This window comes from Chaetodon auriga, chromosome 20 (assembly GCF_051107435.1).
Source record: "Chaetodon auriga isolate fChaAug3 chromosome 20, fChaAug3.hap1, whole genome shotgun sequence".
NCBI classification, from domain to species: Eukaryota; Metazoa; Chordata; class Actinopteri; order Chaetodontiformes; family Chaetodontidae; genus Chaetodon; species Chaetodon auriga.
In genome coordinates, this window is record NC_135093.1 from 14,397,416 (window position 1) to 14,415,671 (window position 18,256).

Below are 18,256 nucleotides of genomic sequence, written 5' to 3' on the forward strand. Positions count from 1 at the left end.
ATCGTGTGTGCAGAGATCAAGTACATGTCTAAGACCCCTTTGGAAACCAGTCACCTGGAAACATTAGAAAGTCAGCCAGGAGGAAGCCTCCCCAACCAATTCATGGAGTAACGTTGGTTTAATTAGCTAGCTGGCTCCGGCTAACAAAATTTTAGAGCAAGAGTGGCCATTTCAGGTAAGAAAAAAACCCAAAAAATAAATAAAAAATGGATGGCTATGGGCTGGAAATGACGAGGTGCTGTCTATCTCCGTCTGAAATAAAGGACCCGTTGTTTCAATGAGCCGTAAGCATGACTCCAACAGTCTCTCTAATGCTAAAAGTAGCACGGATGAACTGTATGACTCCAACACAGTGCAACTCTTAAAGCTCCATAGCCGGAGCATTAAGTTTTAATACTGCGCTCTAGGTCTTCAATGACTGATCCAAACAGGAGTGAAATGCCCAGAAACTGTAACCGAAACACTGAAATCATTATTGATGATTTTGCATCCAAAGGCAGAGTGGAGAAATTTGCTTCTTTCCCCGTCTGGACCGTCTTCCAAAGCCTCAAAAAGCAAAAAATAATTCAAGCACAAGCAAAACCTAATAAGGCCTTGCAAGGCCTCTGTACTCCGAGCATGTGTGAGCACTTCAAAGCAGATTCACCTGCATTATCCTGAGAAGAAGAGCATGCATTATGCAGTATTTTGCCTTTTCGAGAGTCACATTCACTTGCATTACACAGCAAAGACAACAGCCATTATACAGGCATATCAGTTCATATTCCTCCAGTTATTACTGCCTCTCCTCTCCGAGCGGAGGAGATTCTGAGTCGGTGGCTTGTAATTGTTGTTCTTGTTCTTGATGTTGTTTATGGTTAATTAATGAGCTTGCGGATCAAAGGGAGAATCCCCGATCCCACCGGAAGTTTCGACCCATATCTCCTCTCTATCCTCCAGAAGAGCGCTCCTTCTGCTTATCAATACAACACAGCAGATATAAAAATACACCATGGGAAAACAAGAGCAGAGAAAGTTCTGCTCTAACTGTAACTGCGTCGTCACAAGACTCCTAATGTAGTTTACATTTGCTGAACAATTTCCAGGGAGTAGTTAGTTCATAGCACTACTGTATGACGCAATAAGGCCTCAACTTTAGGCGCACGGACCTGCCTTCTAAAGCCACTTTCTAATTACAGGCATCTGGAGGAAGAGTATACTGCTCCCTCACCATGACTGACCATGACACACTGCCTCTGCACAGGAACATGGACAGCTCCTGAGCTTTCTGCCTCAGAAACTCATCGTCCAGCCTGTATTATGGTTCACACATTCAAGCATTGTAACACATTTTGTTCACAAGCCAAATGGACGAATTACAAAACAGCACTAGGTTGCACTGTGATACTGTCTTTCGGACAATTCTGTTGGATCTCAGGTCTAATTAACTGGCAAAGCCTATTCTACTGAGGATGTGCCTGTACTACAGAATGAGATGGTCATCAACAGACTGATAAAAGTCACACAAACTACTTCACGTGGCCCCGAAAACCTTCACGCCTAAAGCAAAATCAAAGCAGAAAAAAAGCATCTTTAGCATTAACACTCAAGAACTCAGCTAATGTTCTCCATCAGGACCGTGTGGGTGTGCTTTGATCACATGTGATGGAGGCTGATGGGGTTATGATTCAAAGGTTGCTGTGCGATTGGTGCACGTCCGCCACGTCACCCAACAGGAAGTGCGTTTTCCTCCACCTGGTTTTCTGAACATTTGCACATCTTAGTGGCAAAAACAAAAGCTCTGAATGAAAATATTGCTAAAAAGATTTTACGTTTGGCTGAGGTGGAAAGGGGGAAAGAGGCTCAGTGAAGAAATCTTATGTGCTCCAAAAACATCAGATCTGTGTGGATGAATGAGGAGAGGACAGTGGACCCTTCCTCAAGTTAATAAACAGAACAAATATAAATGTCATTAAACTGCATATAAATGGAGAATCAGCTCCATCGACTGCTAACCTCGCTGCACAAGTGCAGAAGTGGATGGAATTAGCATTTTCTGTTGCTAATTTTCTGCAAGTTTGTTTAAAATTTGAGCTAAAAACTGTGTTCATATGGGGCCCTGTAAGTAAGAGAAAGAAGCTAATTGAGAACAGAGTTTATGGGGATAAAAAAGTTTTTCTTCTAATGGTAAAAAATATGGAATAATTCCTTCTCTGTATAATACAGACTGTCATTTAGATGAGGCAGAGGGGAAAAAAAGGCGAGAGAAAGGCGTAATTATTATACATACCTGTGCTTCCAGTTCACGACTAAGTTTGACTCATGTATTTAAATAACATAATTAGCGTAAATCCAATTTGTTTTCAGACGTTTAAGGACCAAGATCAAAAGTTTCTTACTTATTTGAGGCTGAAAGCTCGCTCTCGACTTTGGGAGCAGTAGTTTGACAAATGACTCTTAACTCAAAGGCAGCGCGGCGGCTCAGCGGTTAGCACCGTCACCTCACAGCTGGAAGGTCCTCAACATGAATAAGTTCACAAAGATACGCCGACTTCTCGCGAGACAAGTCCTTGAACGTCTCTTATGTGATGGCAAGAGGTGGCTTAAAACACTGAAGGCGAGTTTGAACATCTGAAGTGAGGAGAGGTCGTCTTCACCATCATCTCTGTTTCATCACGAGCTGCGACTGATAAATCTCTATCTGCTCTCATTAATTACTAGACATGTATTGATCCTATGACAACTGAAAGACATTGACATTAACAATACTGATTATTCTATAGCAAAGGGCAATAACAATAACACAATGCCCGGTGGGACTGATGTGCAGGCCCATAGGTTCAGAGTGGTGGTTGTGTGCTCTATACTGTACCTTCGTGTTACATCACTACCTGCCCACCTTTTCCTCACAGATCAATGCCATGCAGTTTGGCCGTTTCCCAGAAACCTCAGCGGACGTGTTAACTGCATTATGTAATTTGTTTTTATTACTCGCCGACAGTGAAGAGCACCACGCGCTAAAGTCAAAAATCAAAACGCTTCGCCTCGAGTTGTTGTGGTTTCGCTGCTCCTCCATCTTTGCTGTTCGTCTGTCTGTCACTGATTTTCTTTTTTTCGTCGGCGCCGGTCCGCTGGGACATGTTAAACCTAATCCTACTCATCCGTACAAAAATGTGCACATCTGGCGAACGCACGCACGCATCTATGAACGCACCTCATATCGCTTTCTCACTGTTACAGCTGAGATGTGAAAGATTAAGAAGCATGAAGAAGCAAGTGAGAGGGCGGCAGTTGAAGAGAAGGTCGCGGAGTCATCGGAGGGTAAAAATAACCGCTTCCTCCTCAAGTCACTGCGGCGTTCTTAGTCAGTTTGCTTAAATATGAGTTCAAGGTTGAGCAAAACTAAGGGAAGCAAGGAACTGTAAGAGAATCTAAGAGGGGAAAGATGTGTGGTTTGATAATGGAAAGGAAGGGGAAGCACTTTAGTTGCTGATATAGTAGCAAAAAAAAAAGGGGCAAAATCTATGGTCGATTGACTTTTGCCCTTAGATTAAATCAGTACGATGAGTGCTTTTATATTAAGTGCCACATTTCATATAATCAGTAGTTTCAAAGGAACTGTCAATACGGGGCATAGCCTGCACAATGTCCTGCAAAGCATGAAACAGCTCAGCTGCACTGTGGCTTTTCCCAAGACGTCACATGGGTGATGTTCCGTTTAAAAGCCCCTAACCCAAAGTCATTGGCTACTGCCAGTTACGTTTACCTACTGCCAACCTTGTTTTAAAATGACTTTCAATGAGATCATTTGTCTTGGGACTTCTTATTGACCCACGCGCAGGGCAGCAGGACACGAGAACAGAAGAGGATGCGGCGGAAAAGAGCACAGAGCGCCTTGAGATTGGGCTCAAACATAAACAAAGTCAAAGTCAATACAGTGTGTTCGCGTCATTAAATTAAAACTGAACTCGGCCACAAACGAGGGCGTGTTTCCCAGGTTAACGAAGGCTGGGCCCTGTCTAATATTTATTCGTGTCTGGCAGGCCTGTGTGTATCCAACAAGGCTCGATGTGACATTTTGAAAAATCAATAACTCGGTGGGTCAGATTTTGCCTCAGTCGCTGCAGTGAGACGGCTGAATCAGGGGTATCGACAGCTGCTCATGTAAATCGCACAATTTATGAATTTTCACATCGAGGCCGACAGTCGGGCTGCAGACCCTGAATGAGCACGAGCACACACACACACGAACACGCACTCTCTGTTCTACTGTCCCTATGAATATTAAGGGACCTCCTATTAAACCAAACGGTGAAAATACTGGTCGTGAACATTAAAGACAGCACCCTGTATGTGGCAAAGACACGTGCTGCTATCATCCGCTAAAGAGCCAGCACTAGCTTCACCGCTACAGCTTTCACCTTTTACTATAGTTCCACTAAACAACTTGTTACATAACAGGGATGAAGAAAGCGCGACGGGCGTACTTAAACCGAAAGGATCAAAGCTCGCCCGGCCCGGGACCAGATGGGAGCACGCGGCGCCATTGTGTCCCACACCGGTCCTCCATGTTCGCTGTTAGAGCCCGATTGAGACGCACGGCTGAGCAAATGGACAAATAAATAAGTAAACAGCATTAAAGATGCAGCACACATACATGTGCATAAATAACTGACAACATAGTTTGACTAAACACAGGCGGGATTATTTCTTATTAAAGAAATCTAAAACTCTGGATTAAATATTAATGCAGACCCCCCCCCAACCCATTACAATACACAGATGTTGTCTTTACCTTCCTTTGGCAGTGCAACTCTTACTGGGAGTGTTACCTCATTGGTCAGTCTAACAGGAAGCTGGACAGAACTCCCTTCATCCCTCACGCAGTTGGTAACATTATGCCCGATGTCCAGTTACAAATCTTCATGCACTGCAATCGATACTTTTGAGGAGAAGCAGCTCAGGGAATAGCTCTCGGTGCTGTAAAGACTTTTAAATCAATGCAGATGCAGAAAGTGCAATTTTCTCCTTTATTTAGACAGAGTGGCTGGGTGAGAATTTCCCATTACCCTGCGCCGCTCTCACTGGCACCAAAAACTTTCACACAACTTCTTTAACTCCTGCTTGCTAATGTACCAAATTCAGATACTTCTGAATGAAAAAGCTCCAAAAGTCTCTGCAAGGCAACCACATAGAAATTAAATTACTGTCAACAAACCACATTATTGACCCCTGAACTCCTTTTTGCATCGTGTGGCAGCAGCTGGGACTTGGACAGGAATGTAATGAATTACACCCTTCATCTAAAGCAAACAGAGCGAAGGCGTTTGAGGCTCTGGCACTGGCAGATGACACAAACAGTGATATGTAGATGGTAAAATCATGTTTATGCTCCTCAGTCAAACAAACAAGATAAGTCTTAGACTGCAGAAACAGCAAGCGACAGGGTTTATGTGGTGGGAATTTTTAAAAATGGCAGCAGCGACAAAGAGACTACAAATAGTTTTAACCAAGTTTTTTCAGTAAAACCTACATTTCTGAGGCACTCACCTCTATGAGTTTGCGTTCATAGCTGGCGGCCAGCTCCTCGATGTCACCCATGAACTTATTCTGTGGGACGGGGGCCTGCTCCTCGCTCGACCGCAACATTGACAGGGCTGCGGCACAAAGAGGGAGAGCTCATTTACACACACGTACAGACACTGCGACACATCAAAAACACACACTGTGAGGAAAAACTCCTTTTTACAGCCAATTATAAACAGCGGGATTCTGCCAGGTATGCACGCCGCGTTGTCCTCTTTAGCAAGTTGTGACACCGCCAGCTGATTTGATGCTTTTGTTTTAGCAGAGAGAGAGAAGAATTCATGGGGAGCAGCAGATCTATACAACATATACATCACCAGCGAGGCAAAAAGCATGCATCTCCATTTGATCTAATTCAAGGCACTCTGAAGTAGATGCATATCACAAAAAAAAAACACGGAGGAAGAGGCATACACACACTCAGCCAGAGGAAGATCCACAAATCTTCAAATGCACGCATACACACTTCCTTGTTTGCACATTATATAATGCCGTCGAACATACACATTTTTCCTTCTGAGAAAACTTCTTGCTGCTCTGTCAAAATGATGAACTCCCGCTCTCTCGCCGTCGTCTGTTTTACTCTGATTTTCTGCTCAGACAGGGCTTATTGTTTCCTTGCACCACTGCAGTTCGCTAACCAGCTAAAGTCATCACGACAGAGCCTAAAGCGCCACTTCTGAGCCCATAAACATCATCTAATCGGGTTCCCTCAGTGAGGAATGGCAGAACTTAGAAGAAGTGGGAGTTCTGTATCTTGGTGCGGGAGGGTGGTGGTGGTGGGGGGGGGGCTGGAATACAGCTGGGAGACGGATTGTTTTTTCACCTCGGCAAGAGCAAGTTATTTCACTGTCACCGCTTTCTGCTAACACTTAGACCAACGCGCTGAGGCTAAGAGGAGGGAGAGAGGGAAAATAAAGTGCAGAGATAGAAATTCAGCACGTCCAACGGCTGCACGGGGGCTCAAATAAACTCGTGGTGATGGCCCTTTAAGGAGGAGCCTTTGGAAAACATACGGCTGGACTGTAATTAGAAAAGGAGTGAACCCCCAGCAAGTGTCTCCACGTCTAGACAGAGTGAGGCAGGTATTGATGAAGGAGGCCGGCTCATTGTGGTTCCAAATATATGGAGCCACAGGGGAAAAAAAGCTCCTGAGAATCACGAGCGGGTAGAGGTACAAAAATAAGAGCACTGATGGATAATCAGCCCAGCGGACTGCAGGTTCTCACACACACACACACACACACACACACACACACACACACACACACACACAGAGTATATATGTGCATTGTCAGACAAATCCTGCTCAGACTTGTGTGTTTGTGTTTCTCTATTATCTCTTGTGTTCTTCTGATTGGCGCAGGGTATCAGCTTGGTACCAGGGCGGTTTAATGCTTTGCTCAAAGGCAACTTAGGAATGCTCGCCGAGGGACAGGCGAGTAGCTCAATGTGGATTGAATTACAGTAAACCTTTCCAGACCAATTTTCCACCAGCTCAATGGAAATCACCCGCCAAGAACTGAGAGAAACATATTCTCGGCTCTCAAACACGTGAGCTGCACTTTAACTCCCCCGTGGTTCAAGTCCACCTATAGGGATATCATGTCTCTGTCATTTTCTGAGTGCAACAGTAAAGGTAGTGATTTAATCAAACGCAAGCCACGATTAGGACCCTTCTTAATAAAAAAATAAAATGACCAATCCAGGTCTTAAGAGTCACTCTTGATCTAAAACTGGTGACATCCCAGTGACACAGATCACAGGTAAAGTACACAAACACAGAGTCCAGGTGCAGAGACGCAGCCCTCAGACCTGAACGACAAAGCTCTGTCATGCTACAACCTGCAATTACCGGCACAGCAAGAAAGTTGCACACACACAAACCAGCCAACACAAACGTAAAGTAAGTATGTATGTAAACATGAACTCTCTCTCTCTCACACACACACACACACACACACACACACACACACACACACACACACACACACACACAGAGGCTGGCAGAAATGCATTATCATGGCTCCTGCAAAGGGCCCAGCAGCACAGCAATCCCCAAGCTTATCTTTGGCCCACCAATAGCACTGTCCTGTATACCTCAGTCAGCAGCCCAATAGCCTAACAACCTACTGTGTACACATACACACACACACACACACACACACACACACACACAAAAAAAAAAAAACCCAAAATGAAAATATATACATACTGTAAAAAATACCAGAAGTCGTACCTCCACGGTGAGAGACAGCATAAAGGTAGCAAACAAACACTTGAAAACACACACACACACACACACACACACACACACACACACACACACACACACACACACACACACACACACACACACATACACAGAATTGCTGACTGTTGCTCTTACGCTACCAATTTGCCTCAGCTCTGAGTTTTTTTTTCCCCCCTTAAGTTGGATTTCTGTTACCTGTCACACTGATAGGCTCTTTATAATGACACACACACACACACACAGGGTGTGTGGGCAACCAAGAGAGCGAGGTGGGCTGTGAGTTAGAGAGAGAAAGGGGCACACACAGATGTTCCTGATTGGCCAGACAGCTGGTCTGTAATAACAAACTAACTGAGCAAAACTCCCTAGCAGCTGTGTGTGTGTGTGTGTGTGTGTGTGTGTGTGTGTGTGTGTGTGTGTGCGCAGCATGAGGAAAACGTCAGCAATGTTGGGCTACATGTGAGCAATATTGTCTACTGTAAGTGCAACTGCTGCAAAAAGAGTATCTGATCACATTCTGAAACTGTTTATTAGTGTGTGTGTGTGTGTGTGTGTGTGTGTGTGTGTGTGTGTGTGTGCACGTGTGTGCATGCGCGTTGTGCTACACTGTGCCATTCCCAGAGGAGTGCATCCCCTGAGTTTTCACCTGAAAATGTGCCTCTCCAGGGACCCTCTCTAATGATCACAGTGTGTGCGATAATGAGCCAGTTTAGTGGGGAAGTCCAGTGAGAGATGGGCGGACACACACAGGCCAGCGGCTGCATCTCCACACTAAGGAGAATTTCCCCCGAAACTGGGCTGAACGTTCGAATGGTTACACCCAGGAAAGACGTGCGGCGAAGGGACAGAACCATCAAATCTCAATAACAGCTTACGAGGTCCTGTATGTTTTAAATGACCATTAATACACGCTCATCCTTCCACATTTGAGCAGTCTTGCACTTGGGCTATATATCATTTTGCATTCAAGAAACACAAAACATTAGCAAGGCACTGCCTATCCACCCATTCAGGTCGTCGCTGACTTCCAGTGATCACTCATCCACCGCCTTTTTGAGACCTTCATCCTTTTGTTGTTGTTGGGTTTTCCCTCCCAGGAGCGCTGAGCTCACAGAGCAGCAGCGAGATGGCTATCATACATAGATAATGGTGCGCGGTACACACAGAGTGGATTCCCCTCAGACCGAAAGAGATCTCAAACACAAGACAGGCAGAGGAGGAAGGCGGCGGTTAAAAGGACAGGAAAGCAACAAAAGGCGGTCATCAAAAAACGTCAATACTTGTGCAGAATGGCCTGAACGGATCTTTACTGTTCAACCGGGAGAGTTCAGGTTATCAATAGTGTTGCTCAGTGTCCCACTGGTTGCAACAAGCCAGGCAGTATAGCACCTTTATTCCTACCCAATAACCTGGATTTTGGAACTTTACATTCAGTGCATCCTGCACATTCCTGGCTGATTTAAGCTTATAGGAGAAAGTGCAGTTCCTCTCATCTATCTGGCCTGAGGTGTTGAGGGCGAGCTGCTGGAAACTGCCTGCAGGTCAAGAGGTTTGGAGACAGATTCATCACAGGTCTTTGATGGCAAAGGGTGGACAAGCTAAGACGGGAACAGCGGTAAGGACAGGAGACAGCTTAAGTCAGTTTGACCTTAGACGCATTACACAGCCCGCACTGCGCTCCTCCAGTCAGGCTCAAAAAGAGAAGAAAAGGCAGGAGTGACTCGTGACCTCAGCCCCCCCGCGAAACAGAAAAACCTTAAATATCCCCTCCAAAGTGGAAGTTTTGACGGGTGATAATGGCGCCCGTTGTCGGGAAAGCAGGGCAGAGGCGGACACACTCGACTAACGCGCCTCTGTCCATTAGCAGTGCGGAGACGCGGCTCTGCATCCGCGACCCCGAGCACGCAGCGGGCTGGAGAACAAACAAAACGTCCGTCCCGCTCCAGCCGAGGCCGCTCGGCGAGCCGGAGCGTGCCTGCTAAATAAAACATGCGCAGGGCTCCCTGCACAATGGGACTAATGCGCAATCAAGTGGAGCGCTCCTTGTAATGCCGGAACAGCACAATCCCGCGGCACTCACACCACTGTGAAATTGGGGCTCCTCTGAATCTCTCCTCCCGTATCTTATCTTCTTATGAGATTGCTCCATCGCTCCAAGCTCCTGCATCTCATCCTTTGTTCTTGCCCCTAACTTGCTTTCATCTTTTTTTTTTTTTTTGCTTAAAAAACATGTCCTTGTTTTGTTGAGTCTTCTCTGTGAAGTATTGATTTGGCTTCTTTTTTTTTTTTTGCTTGACTTTGTTGTGTCTTTCTTCCAAACTGCTGCACTCCAAACCTCGTACTCGCTCGTGCAACCTTCGTTCAGCTTTTGTCTTCATACCTACCTCACCTTTGAAATCTTCCTCCCTCCTTACTCCTTCATCCTCCTCATTGTCTTCCTCTCATCTCTCCTTTTAATTTCTTTTTCTGCCCTTATAAATCATTCATTGCCATTCAATTTCCCTTGGCAGCATGCTGTGCTGTGGTATTACAGCAGTCCCAGGCCACTAATCACATATGTTGTGACGGTCAGCCACTTTCCACCATGCATATCAATGAAAACATGCATAAAAAAATTTTTCACACATGCACATACACACACACACCTGTACGCCGAGTGAGCGCCGCACATGCAGGCAGACGTCAAAGCGAACTGAGGGTCAAGGTTCATCTGTGTTTTATGATGAAACTATAAGATCAAAAATCACAAGATGCCATGCGACACTGACAACTGCAAACATTCCTTTCACGCTCTGACACTCTGACACACACACACACACACACACACACACACACACACACACACACACACACACACACACACACACACACAAAGTTGGGTTAATCATGCAGTCAGGCCATACATTGTTGATGGGCTGCTATGGAGCAGGCACTGAGTTAATTAATGAATGCTAATCAAAAGCAATCTTCCTTTATTTTCTAATTGTTCATAGTTCATTTCTCACATTTACCTCCCTCAGATGAACAGAGGCCTTTGTGTATCAGTCCCTGTGTGTGTGTGTGTGTGTGTGTGTGTGTGTTGAGACAGAAAAGAGAGATCAGACCAGCCCGCTGCTGTTACATGGAACAAACAAGACTTTTTTTCCATTCGCGCACACGTGAGGCAGAAGGTGTGGAAGTCACTGTTCTCCTCGCTCCGATGCGTCCAATCAGGGGAGCTCTGCGCTGGCCTGGCTCAGTCAGGGCCGATCGCGAGCGGAGAAACACTGACATCCCGATCGCACGCGCATGCACAACAAACGCACGGTGGCCATTCCACACCTGTCTCCAGCTTTCTTCAGATGTCTGAGGTGGCGTGAAGGATGCCGCCGCAGGTGTGACAGGAGGCGATGCGTGAGGCGTCTTTCGGCGGGATTTCACTTGAACAGAGACTTACAAGAAATGTGAACGAAAGACAAAATGCTCTGATGCACCCGAATAAGAAAGCATCAAATCTTCCTCTGAGTTGACTATCCAACAAATTAAAGGTACAGGGTTTGCGTCATGCTAATGTTTTGTCCTATGAACGCTGTCAAAAGAGCTTTGTGTGTGTAAAAATATACCTACGGTGTAACATACACACACACACACGCTCAAACCAATCATTTTGAAACCATCTGGCTGTTTGTGTGCATGCTCTACTTTCATTTCAAGAGTGCTCTTTGAGCTTTTTTTTTTTTTTTTTTTTTTTTTTTTTTTGCTCTGTTCTTGGAAGGGTCCAGAATAGCTCCAATCAGAGCAAACCACTGCCATCCACCATCTATCACGACCAAACCACAGCCCTTTCCAGCCCAATTCCAGCCCCTGGATCACACAAAAGGTGACAAGTAGTTGAAAGTACTTTTCTTCTGCCCCTGAATATCCTTTTTCCACACCACACACCAGGTCAAATTATGTCCCAACTCAGTGAATAGAAATCTAAAAGCAATTTTGTCCCTGGAAATGGAAACAGCATCAAGATGCCATGATTTTTCTTGATTGTGCGTTTTGATCGCACACCGACCTGTTCCCTTAACACAATGCCTCGTTAGTTTCAAAGCATCGGCTGAATAACCAAGATTTAAAGCTGCGAGTGTTAAAATCAGATGGCAGATGGTCAGGAATACTGGTGGAGGAGCACTTCCTGGTTACCAGCCATTCGTAGTAACAAGAAGAGATGTCGCAGGTCTGATGACATACTGTAAGAGCATCTAAAGACGGCCGTGACTCACGCAGAACATTTGTAACAGGAAGAAAACATTAACAATGTGCAGACTATGTATGGCTCCTCACTGAATTTCAATCAGCTGTCCTTAAACATCCCCTTCATGTACTGAAGTTCATACAAAAGATTCCTTTCTCCTTCAGGGACCAATCAGAAAATCAGAAAATCAGTTTGTTCCATGTTCCTGACAAAACACACATCTCTCTAATCGCTGTTACTCTAACGACCCAATTTAGCTGCCAGGATCGATAAAGTTCATCTGACGCTTTTATAAGGACTCGGACGATTAAATCTGATCATGTCGCGCCGAGGTTATAATGAGAGTCGACGGCAACGCTGATAAATCAACAGGGTGACTGTGCGGACGAGTAAGCCTGTCGCTCTGACCTGCAACACTTGCTCTGCTTTTTGATCATTTTGCAGCTTCTTCCTTCGATGCAGTACCTCAACAAATCTGCAAATGGCTGGCTTACATCTCAGAACATATGTTTTGAACATATGTTCCAAGCTCTGTCCAAATGAACATGACGTTTCTAACCTCCCGCTGCCAACAAACATGCCCTATCTTAGCTTATCCTGTGTTTTACCCTCGGTGCAGTATGTTCTCTGGTTGTAATTACTTACATTATCTGCGAGTCTCCATTTTCTCCGTTCTCGTGTTCTATTCTCCACTTCTGCACTGACCCAGTTTCCCCATGGGGATTATTAAAGTTTCATTTTATCATCTGCTCTAATCTGAAGTGCTCAGCCTTTGTTTAGTCTTCACACCTCTGAGCATTACATGAGCGCTCACTGGGGCGACAGAGCGCAGCTACATGCAAGCAGCGTGCAACACCGGGAGGTGAGAATGATGAGATGGGACGCCGCTCACGCAGGGGAGGGGCGGGGCGATCAATATTAGGATTATGTGCGGTGGAATGATTTAATTAATATTTATTGGAAATGTTAAGGCATGGAAAGGGCTTAATCAGACATCCTCGTAATCTGAGGGAGAACAAAAATTGGATTATCATGTGCATGTGTCATTGTCAATATCAGAAATGCACAGGCACATCATACGCACATGGTACACACACACACACACACACACACACACACACACACACACACACACACACACACACACACAGAATCCAAAACCACTCAGTTCACTTCTCCAACTCGGCCGTGCAAAATCTCATTTCACCAAATTAAACCTGTGGAAAAACTTTCTTCATTCAGTGCATATTTAGTACCTTGATGGCTTAACTTTCCACAGGGGAAACTCAGCTGTGCAGAAACTCTGAACTCAGAAAAATAAGCCATTTTGCCATGGTGGTCCAAAGTTTTGAGCATATTCACAATAAAGAAATGTCTCCTTTCTGCTAACTTCCACCTCAACATAATATGGAGTTACTGCAGTTAACTCATAGAAATTACGACCTTTTGTTGCCCAAATGTTTTATGATCGTAATTCCGGAATTTCCTTGAAAACGCGCCTCCGAGAATCAACTTCACTGCACAATATGATTGTACTTGTAAGATAAAAAGACTCAGGAGGAAAGAATCTCTGTGGGGGGTGTTGTAATTGAATTTGGGGCTTTACAAGTCTCCACCTTGAGCACAGCATGCCCGGCTCTATTCAGCGGATAGGTAACAGTTAGTGCAGCAGCTTCAAGAGAGTAATTATTCCCTCTTATCCCGGCACATTAAAGCGAAGGTTCTGTTTAAAATCTTGGCTGCGTGCATTAAGAAGACTGAGTTTCCGCTAAATCTTTGCCCTGACAGAGCTTCACTTGTTTTGTTTCCCGTTCCAAAACCTCAAGTCAGTGTGATTTAAAAACGGTACGTCACCGTACGCTGAAGGACGGGAGAGGAGCGAGTGTGTGGGCAGGTGCCTGCGCCTGCTAACGTGTGTGTGTGTGTGTGTGTGTGTGTGTTCTGAGCCGCACGAAGAGGAAAACCTAATTATTCCTGTGATCAAAGCAATTATTAGAAAAAAAAAAAAGAAAACTCTGACCCAAAAACGTCTCAGCTGGAGAGCATCACGGCACAATCTGCTGCAACCTATTAAAAGAGTTATCCAGCATTCGCAGAGCGCTCGCACGCTCATGCATGACAAAATTCACACATTACAGAAGCAACCGCATGCAAAACGTGGACGGGTTTGCTAAAAACAATACTCAGTGGCACCGTGTTCGCCCATTAGCTTACAGCGTGGCCAACAATCACTGATTCGGGTGCCTTACAAAACCACTCGTATAGCATTTCCATTTAGTTATGCATGAAATATTGTATATACCTGCACGTACACACATACACTTTCAGACCCTCTCCTGAATCTTCCTGGTCTATGCAGCTCAGGAACAAACAACCAAAGGCACTGCATTATAAGTCAGCTTCTACACCCACAGTACATCATTTGTTATTCATATAGAAAGTACATTTCAATAAGTGAGGACAGTATTTCCTCCGTGCATATTAAAGTCTGCCATCTTCACTGTGTGGTGTTGATTTACACATCAAAAAACAGTGCTGAGAACTGCAGTATTATTCCACAAATGCAATTGCATTGTATTGTTTAAAGTTGGACTGATACGTCAGGTCTATATTTTGCAAAAGCTGCAGTTAAATTCACATTTCTTTGCAGATTATATGTTATATTTAAACAGCTCAGCAAAGGTCTTCACTTTACCTGTCACTGAAGTGGTGAGGAGGGTCGTTCATTGTACGTTTCAGTGCAGGCTCGTTGCCTCATGGTGGTGTGGATGCTGTGTCAGAGGCTTGTCCATCCTGCTGACATGATATTCTGAATATCTGCCAATCTGGCCATGAAAACTGAAGATACTGAACACTGGCACGAAAGTTTTAATATGTTGGCTTGGCTGGTCCTGTTACACACCCAAACCAGAGTGTAGCCCCCTTGTAGTTCCCCTTGGGTCAAGTTGATTGACATTTTGATGAGTTCCAACAAAGACAAAATACTTAAATGCTTAAATTACTGATGTGGAGACCAACTTGTTAGGTTCAAGGGCACGTTTCTATCATTGCCCATTATTTTCAGTGCAAACTGACACACTGGCAGTGTCGAGGCGCGAGTCAACACGGGTTGACATGCCTCAGTGCTTCAGTACACACCATTGTTCTGTTTCCCGGCATTGTTGTATGCTGACGGCCCCAAAACAATCAGAGATTTTATCACACTCACGAAAAAAACAGAGAACCTGCCAACCTTCAAAACAGGTATCAGCCTCTCATCCTTGGCCGAGGCCAACCTGCCTATTATCTTGTCTATTCCCATGACAACACCAGTTTCTTATTTCCTGTCAAGTCTGCTTTAGATTTCACACTGAGAGACACCATTACATGTCCAAACGCCGCCAATCACACCTTGTGCTGACCTGACATAATCTATTCTTGATTCACTCTGCAGATCAGAAAGAGCTCTTACTTCCTTACAGGATACAACCAAAACATATCAGAGTAAATAGCTTTAATTTGAATGGAGACAGAGGTGCCTCTTTCTGATTTTTCTTTAAAGCTGTTTACTTCTCCCTTGAATGACAAACAGACTGGGCCTCACAGACAAACAGGCACGCAGACAGAAATGTTCTTCACAGCAGAAAGTTACAGACTTAAATCGCATTCATGGGCTTCACTGGAAACTTCAAAAATTAGGACTAATCTACGTCTGTCAATCTGGCTCTCTCTTTGTTCTGACAGGAGACATAAGACGAAGCCAGATGTCTGCACAACAGCGCTTTCAACAAAAGTTGAAACTTTTTTTTAAGCCACAAAGACACTCTGTGACAACAGGCCTGATGAAGTTTACTTGCAAGTTTTAAAAAATCTTTGTAGTGTATTCCAAAAAAGTGCTTTAAGCGAATTTTCCAATGTTTTTCAGTGTAGTGTTGAAAGAACCAAACCTGAATCTTGCAACGCGGGACTGGATGGACATGGATCAAACAAAGTGGACCTCTTTAATAGACTTATTTAATCAATACTGCTCTTAAATGTGGAAAAAAGGGACTACCAGCGTATGTAAAACCATACAAAATTGAGACGAAAGAATGGAATGGGTTAGATTAGACAGATTAGACATGAAAATCTCCTACAAAAAGTGTTGGAAACGCCAGAAAAAGATCGAACAAAAGGTCTAGTTGATGTACAGTAAGTTCATATAAAAGCTGAATAATGGCCAAGTCTCAAATAATGACCAGCAAAAACAAAATCGCTTCTCCTCCTCCTCCTCCTCCTCCTCCTCCTCTAAGTAATCCCACTATTCAAAATAATCCACCACACCAACCACTGTTTGGCAGAGGACACTCAGTCCTAAGTAAGAAATCACTTTTGAACCATGCTAGCTTTGAACCTACATGTATCTGATGCAAGCCACTGCTGGTTCTACTTACGAGTGAGGCCAATAAAGGCCCTGGCCGTTATTTGAGAATTCACATTACGCAAAAATGAGGTTTAAGTCTTACCTGCATCCGATGACAACCTCCAACCTGACATTTGTCTCCCTGTGACATCAGAACAGCTTGTTTCCTGACTGTCAAGACGAGGCCATTAGCAGCTGCATCATCACCCAGTGTCCCGGTACTCTGATTCCCTCTCTGTCTCTAAGTCTTTCTCCCTCATCTCTCCCTCCACGCAGCACGGCAGCTTTGCTAATTGACTACCATTTCAGAAAGTCAATCTAATTGCTTTTCGGTTATTGTGTTAATAGTCTCTGTGCTCTTAAAGGGTACCTGTGCTGCTAACATCCAATTTAATAACACAGGCCATTTGTTTGCAGCAGCTCTCGCAGTTCGGAGCCGCCCATTGACCAACCACCACTTAGCGCTGATGACTAATGAGGAAGGTTAAAGGGGTCAAATTATTAAGTACATTAGACATTAGGTAACTCCTCTTTAGCAAAACCTCTAAACCACAATTAGATGGTAGGTACAGAAGCATGTGAAAGACGTTTTAAACAGCCGAGAAGATCTGACTAAGGAAAAAATGGCTGGGATAAGCTAACGAGGGCTAATCTCACTTCTCAAGAAATAATCGTCAAGTGCAAGAAAATGAAAACATCATGAAAGAAAAGGGCTGGTTGTACTGAGAAAAGCTTCAATGTGTAGTTTACAGTTTAAAGAAAGAAGTGTTTGTGCTCAGCCAACCTTTACTGGTGAAATAAAGGTTAAAATACTTGTAGGCTGGAAAAGAAGAGAGGAGTTCAAATTCTGGTCAGAGTGGTCACTTTGCTCTCTCCAAAACAGCATGTGTGCTTCTCCTCGTCTCTGCCAAGACGGAGTGAAAGCAAATGCTTCATAGGAGAAAATGGACCCAAAGCGGAATGTGAAAAACACGTCATACATCACCGGGGCAGAAAAAAATGCAACCGGCAAACATCTAGGCCTGACATTTACAGGTGTATAATGGCTGAGTTCCTCGTGCACTTAAAGCAACATGAAGCCATAGTAACAAATGAGCACGTCTAGCCATCCTGTCTGCCATGGATCGCTGCCCAAACATACGCTGAGGTAACAGCGGCTTCTTTGATTCAACACAGTTACACAGAAAATACAACGAAACTACATTTGTGAGACCAGGAAATGGTGGTGGAAAATAATGAATATTTGAGCAGAGGCATGACTGGCAGGCTGTGTTATTTTGGCATATATGTGATGAAAAGTTGATATTACAACAAAATGAGTTGCTTAACTGATGAGTAGATCAACAGACGATAAATCATTTTGATGATCAATCAATTAATTAATCACACATGTCATGCATTAAGTCACAGGAATACTTTGACAGCCATGCTAGCAACTCTGTAAGGTTGAACTTAGGCAGAGGTGCTTTGAGCTAAATGCTAACATCAGCATGCTAACACGGTGGTGTTTAGCAAGTACGCCATTTATTATGTTCCCCATCTTATAAACCAAAGCATTGGACAAACTGAAATGCTAACCTGATGGAGGCAAGGGATGAAAAACTTACTGTAGTGGACAAATTGTGCATTTTGTTATTTTTTTGTCAAAAAACTAATGCTCGAACTCAATGAAGCCGAGCTCAAACCAAACCCATCGGCACTAAATGCAGAGTACACCGCAAGAGGCCGAAGAAGGCTGCCAGTCGTCTCAGTGATTGTCTCGTTTGTTGAGAGTAGTAATTCTAATGTCTAAAATGAATATGTTAATGATCTCCTGATGAGTAAGCACTGCATG

The 18,256-nt window shown here is 44.3% G+C and overlaps 1 protein-coding gene across 1 annotated transcript in view; it reads right to left on the reverse strand.

The window, feature by feature from the left end:
* The window catches only part of snx29 (sorting nexin 29), a 114,856-nt gene that overhangs the window by 51,067 nt on the left and 45,533 nt on the right, over positions 1-18,256 (reverse strand). Inside the window, exon 15 of the mRNA XM_076759604.1 lies at positions 5,530-5,636. Coding sequence (XP_076615719.1) covers positions 5,530-5,636 — 107 coding nt within the window. The remainder of the gene's footprint in view (positions 1-5,529; positions 5,637-18,256) is intronic.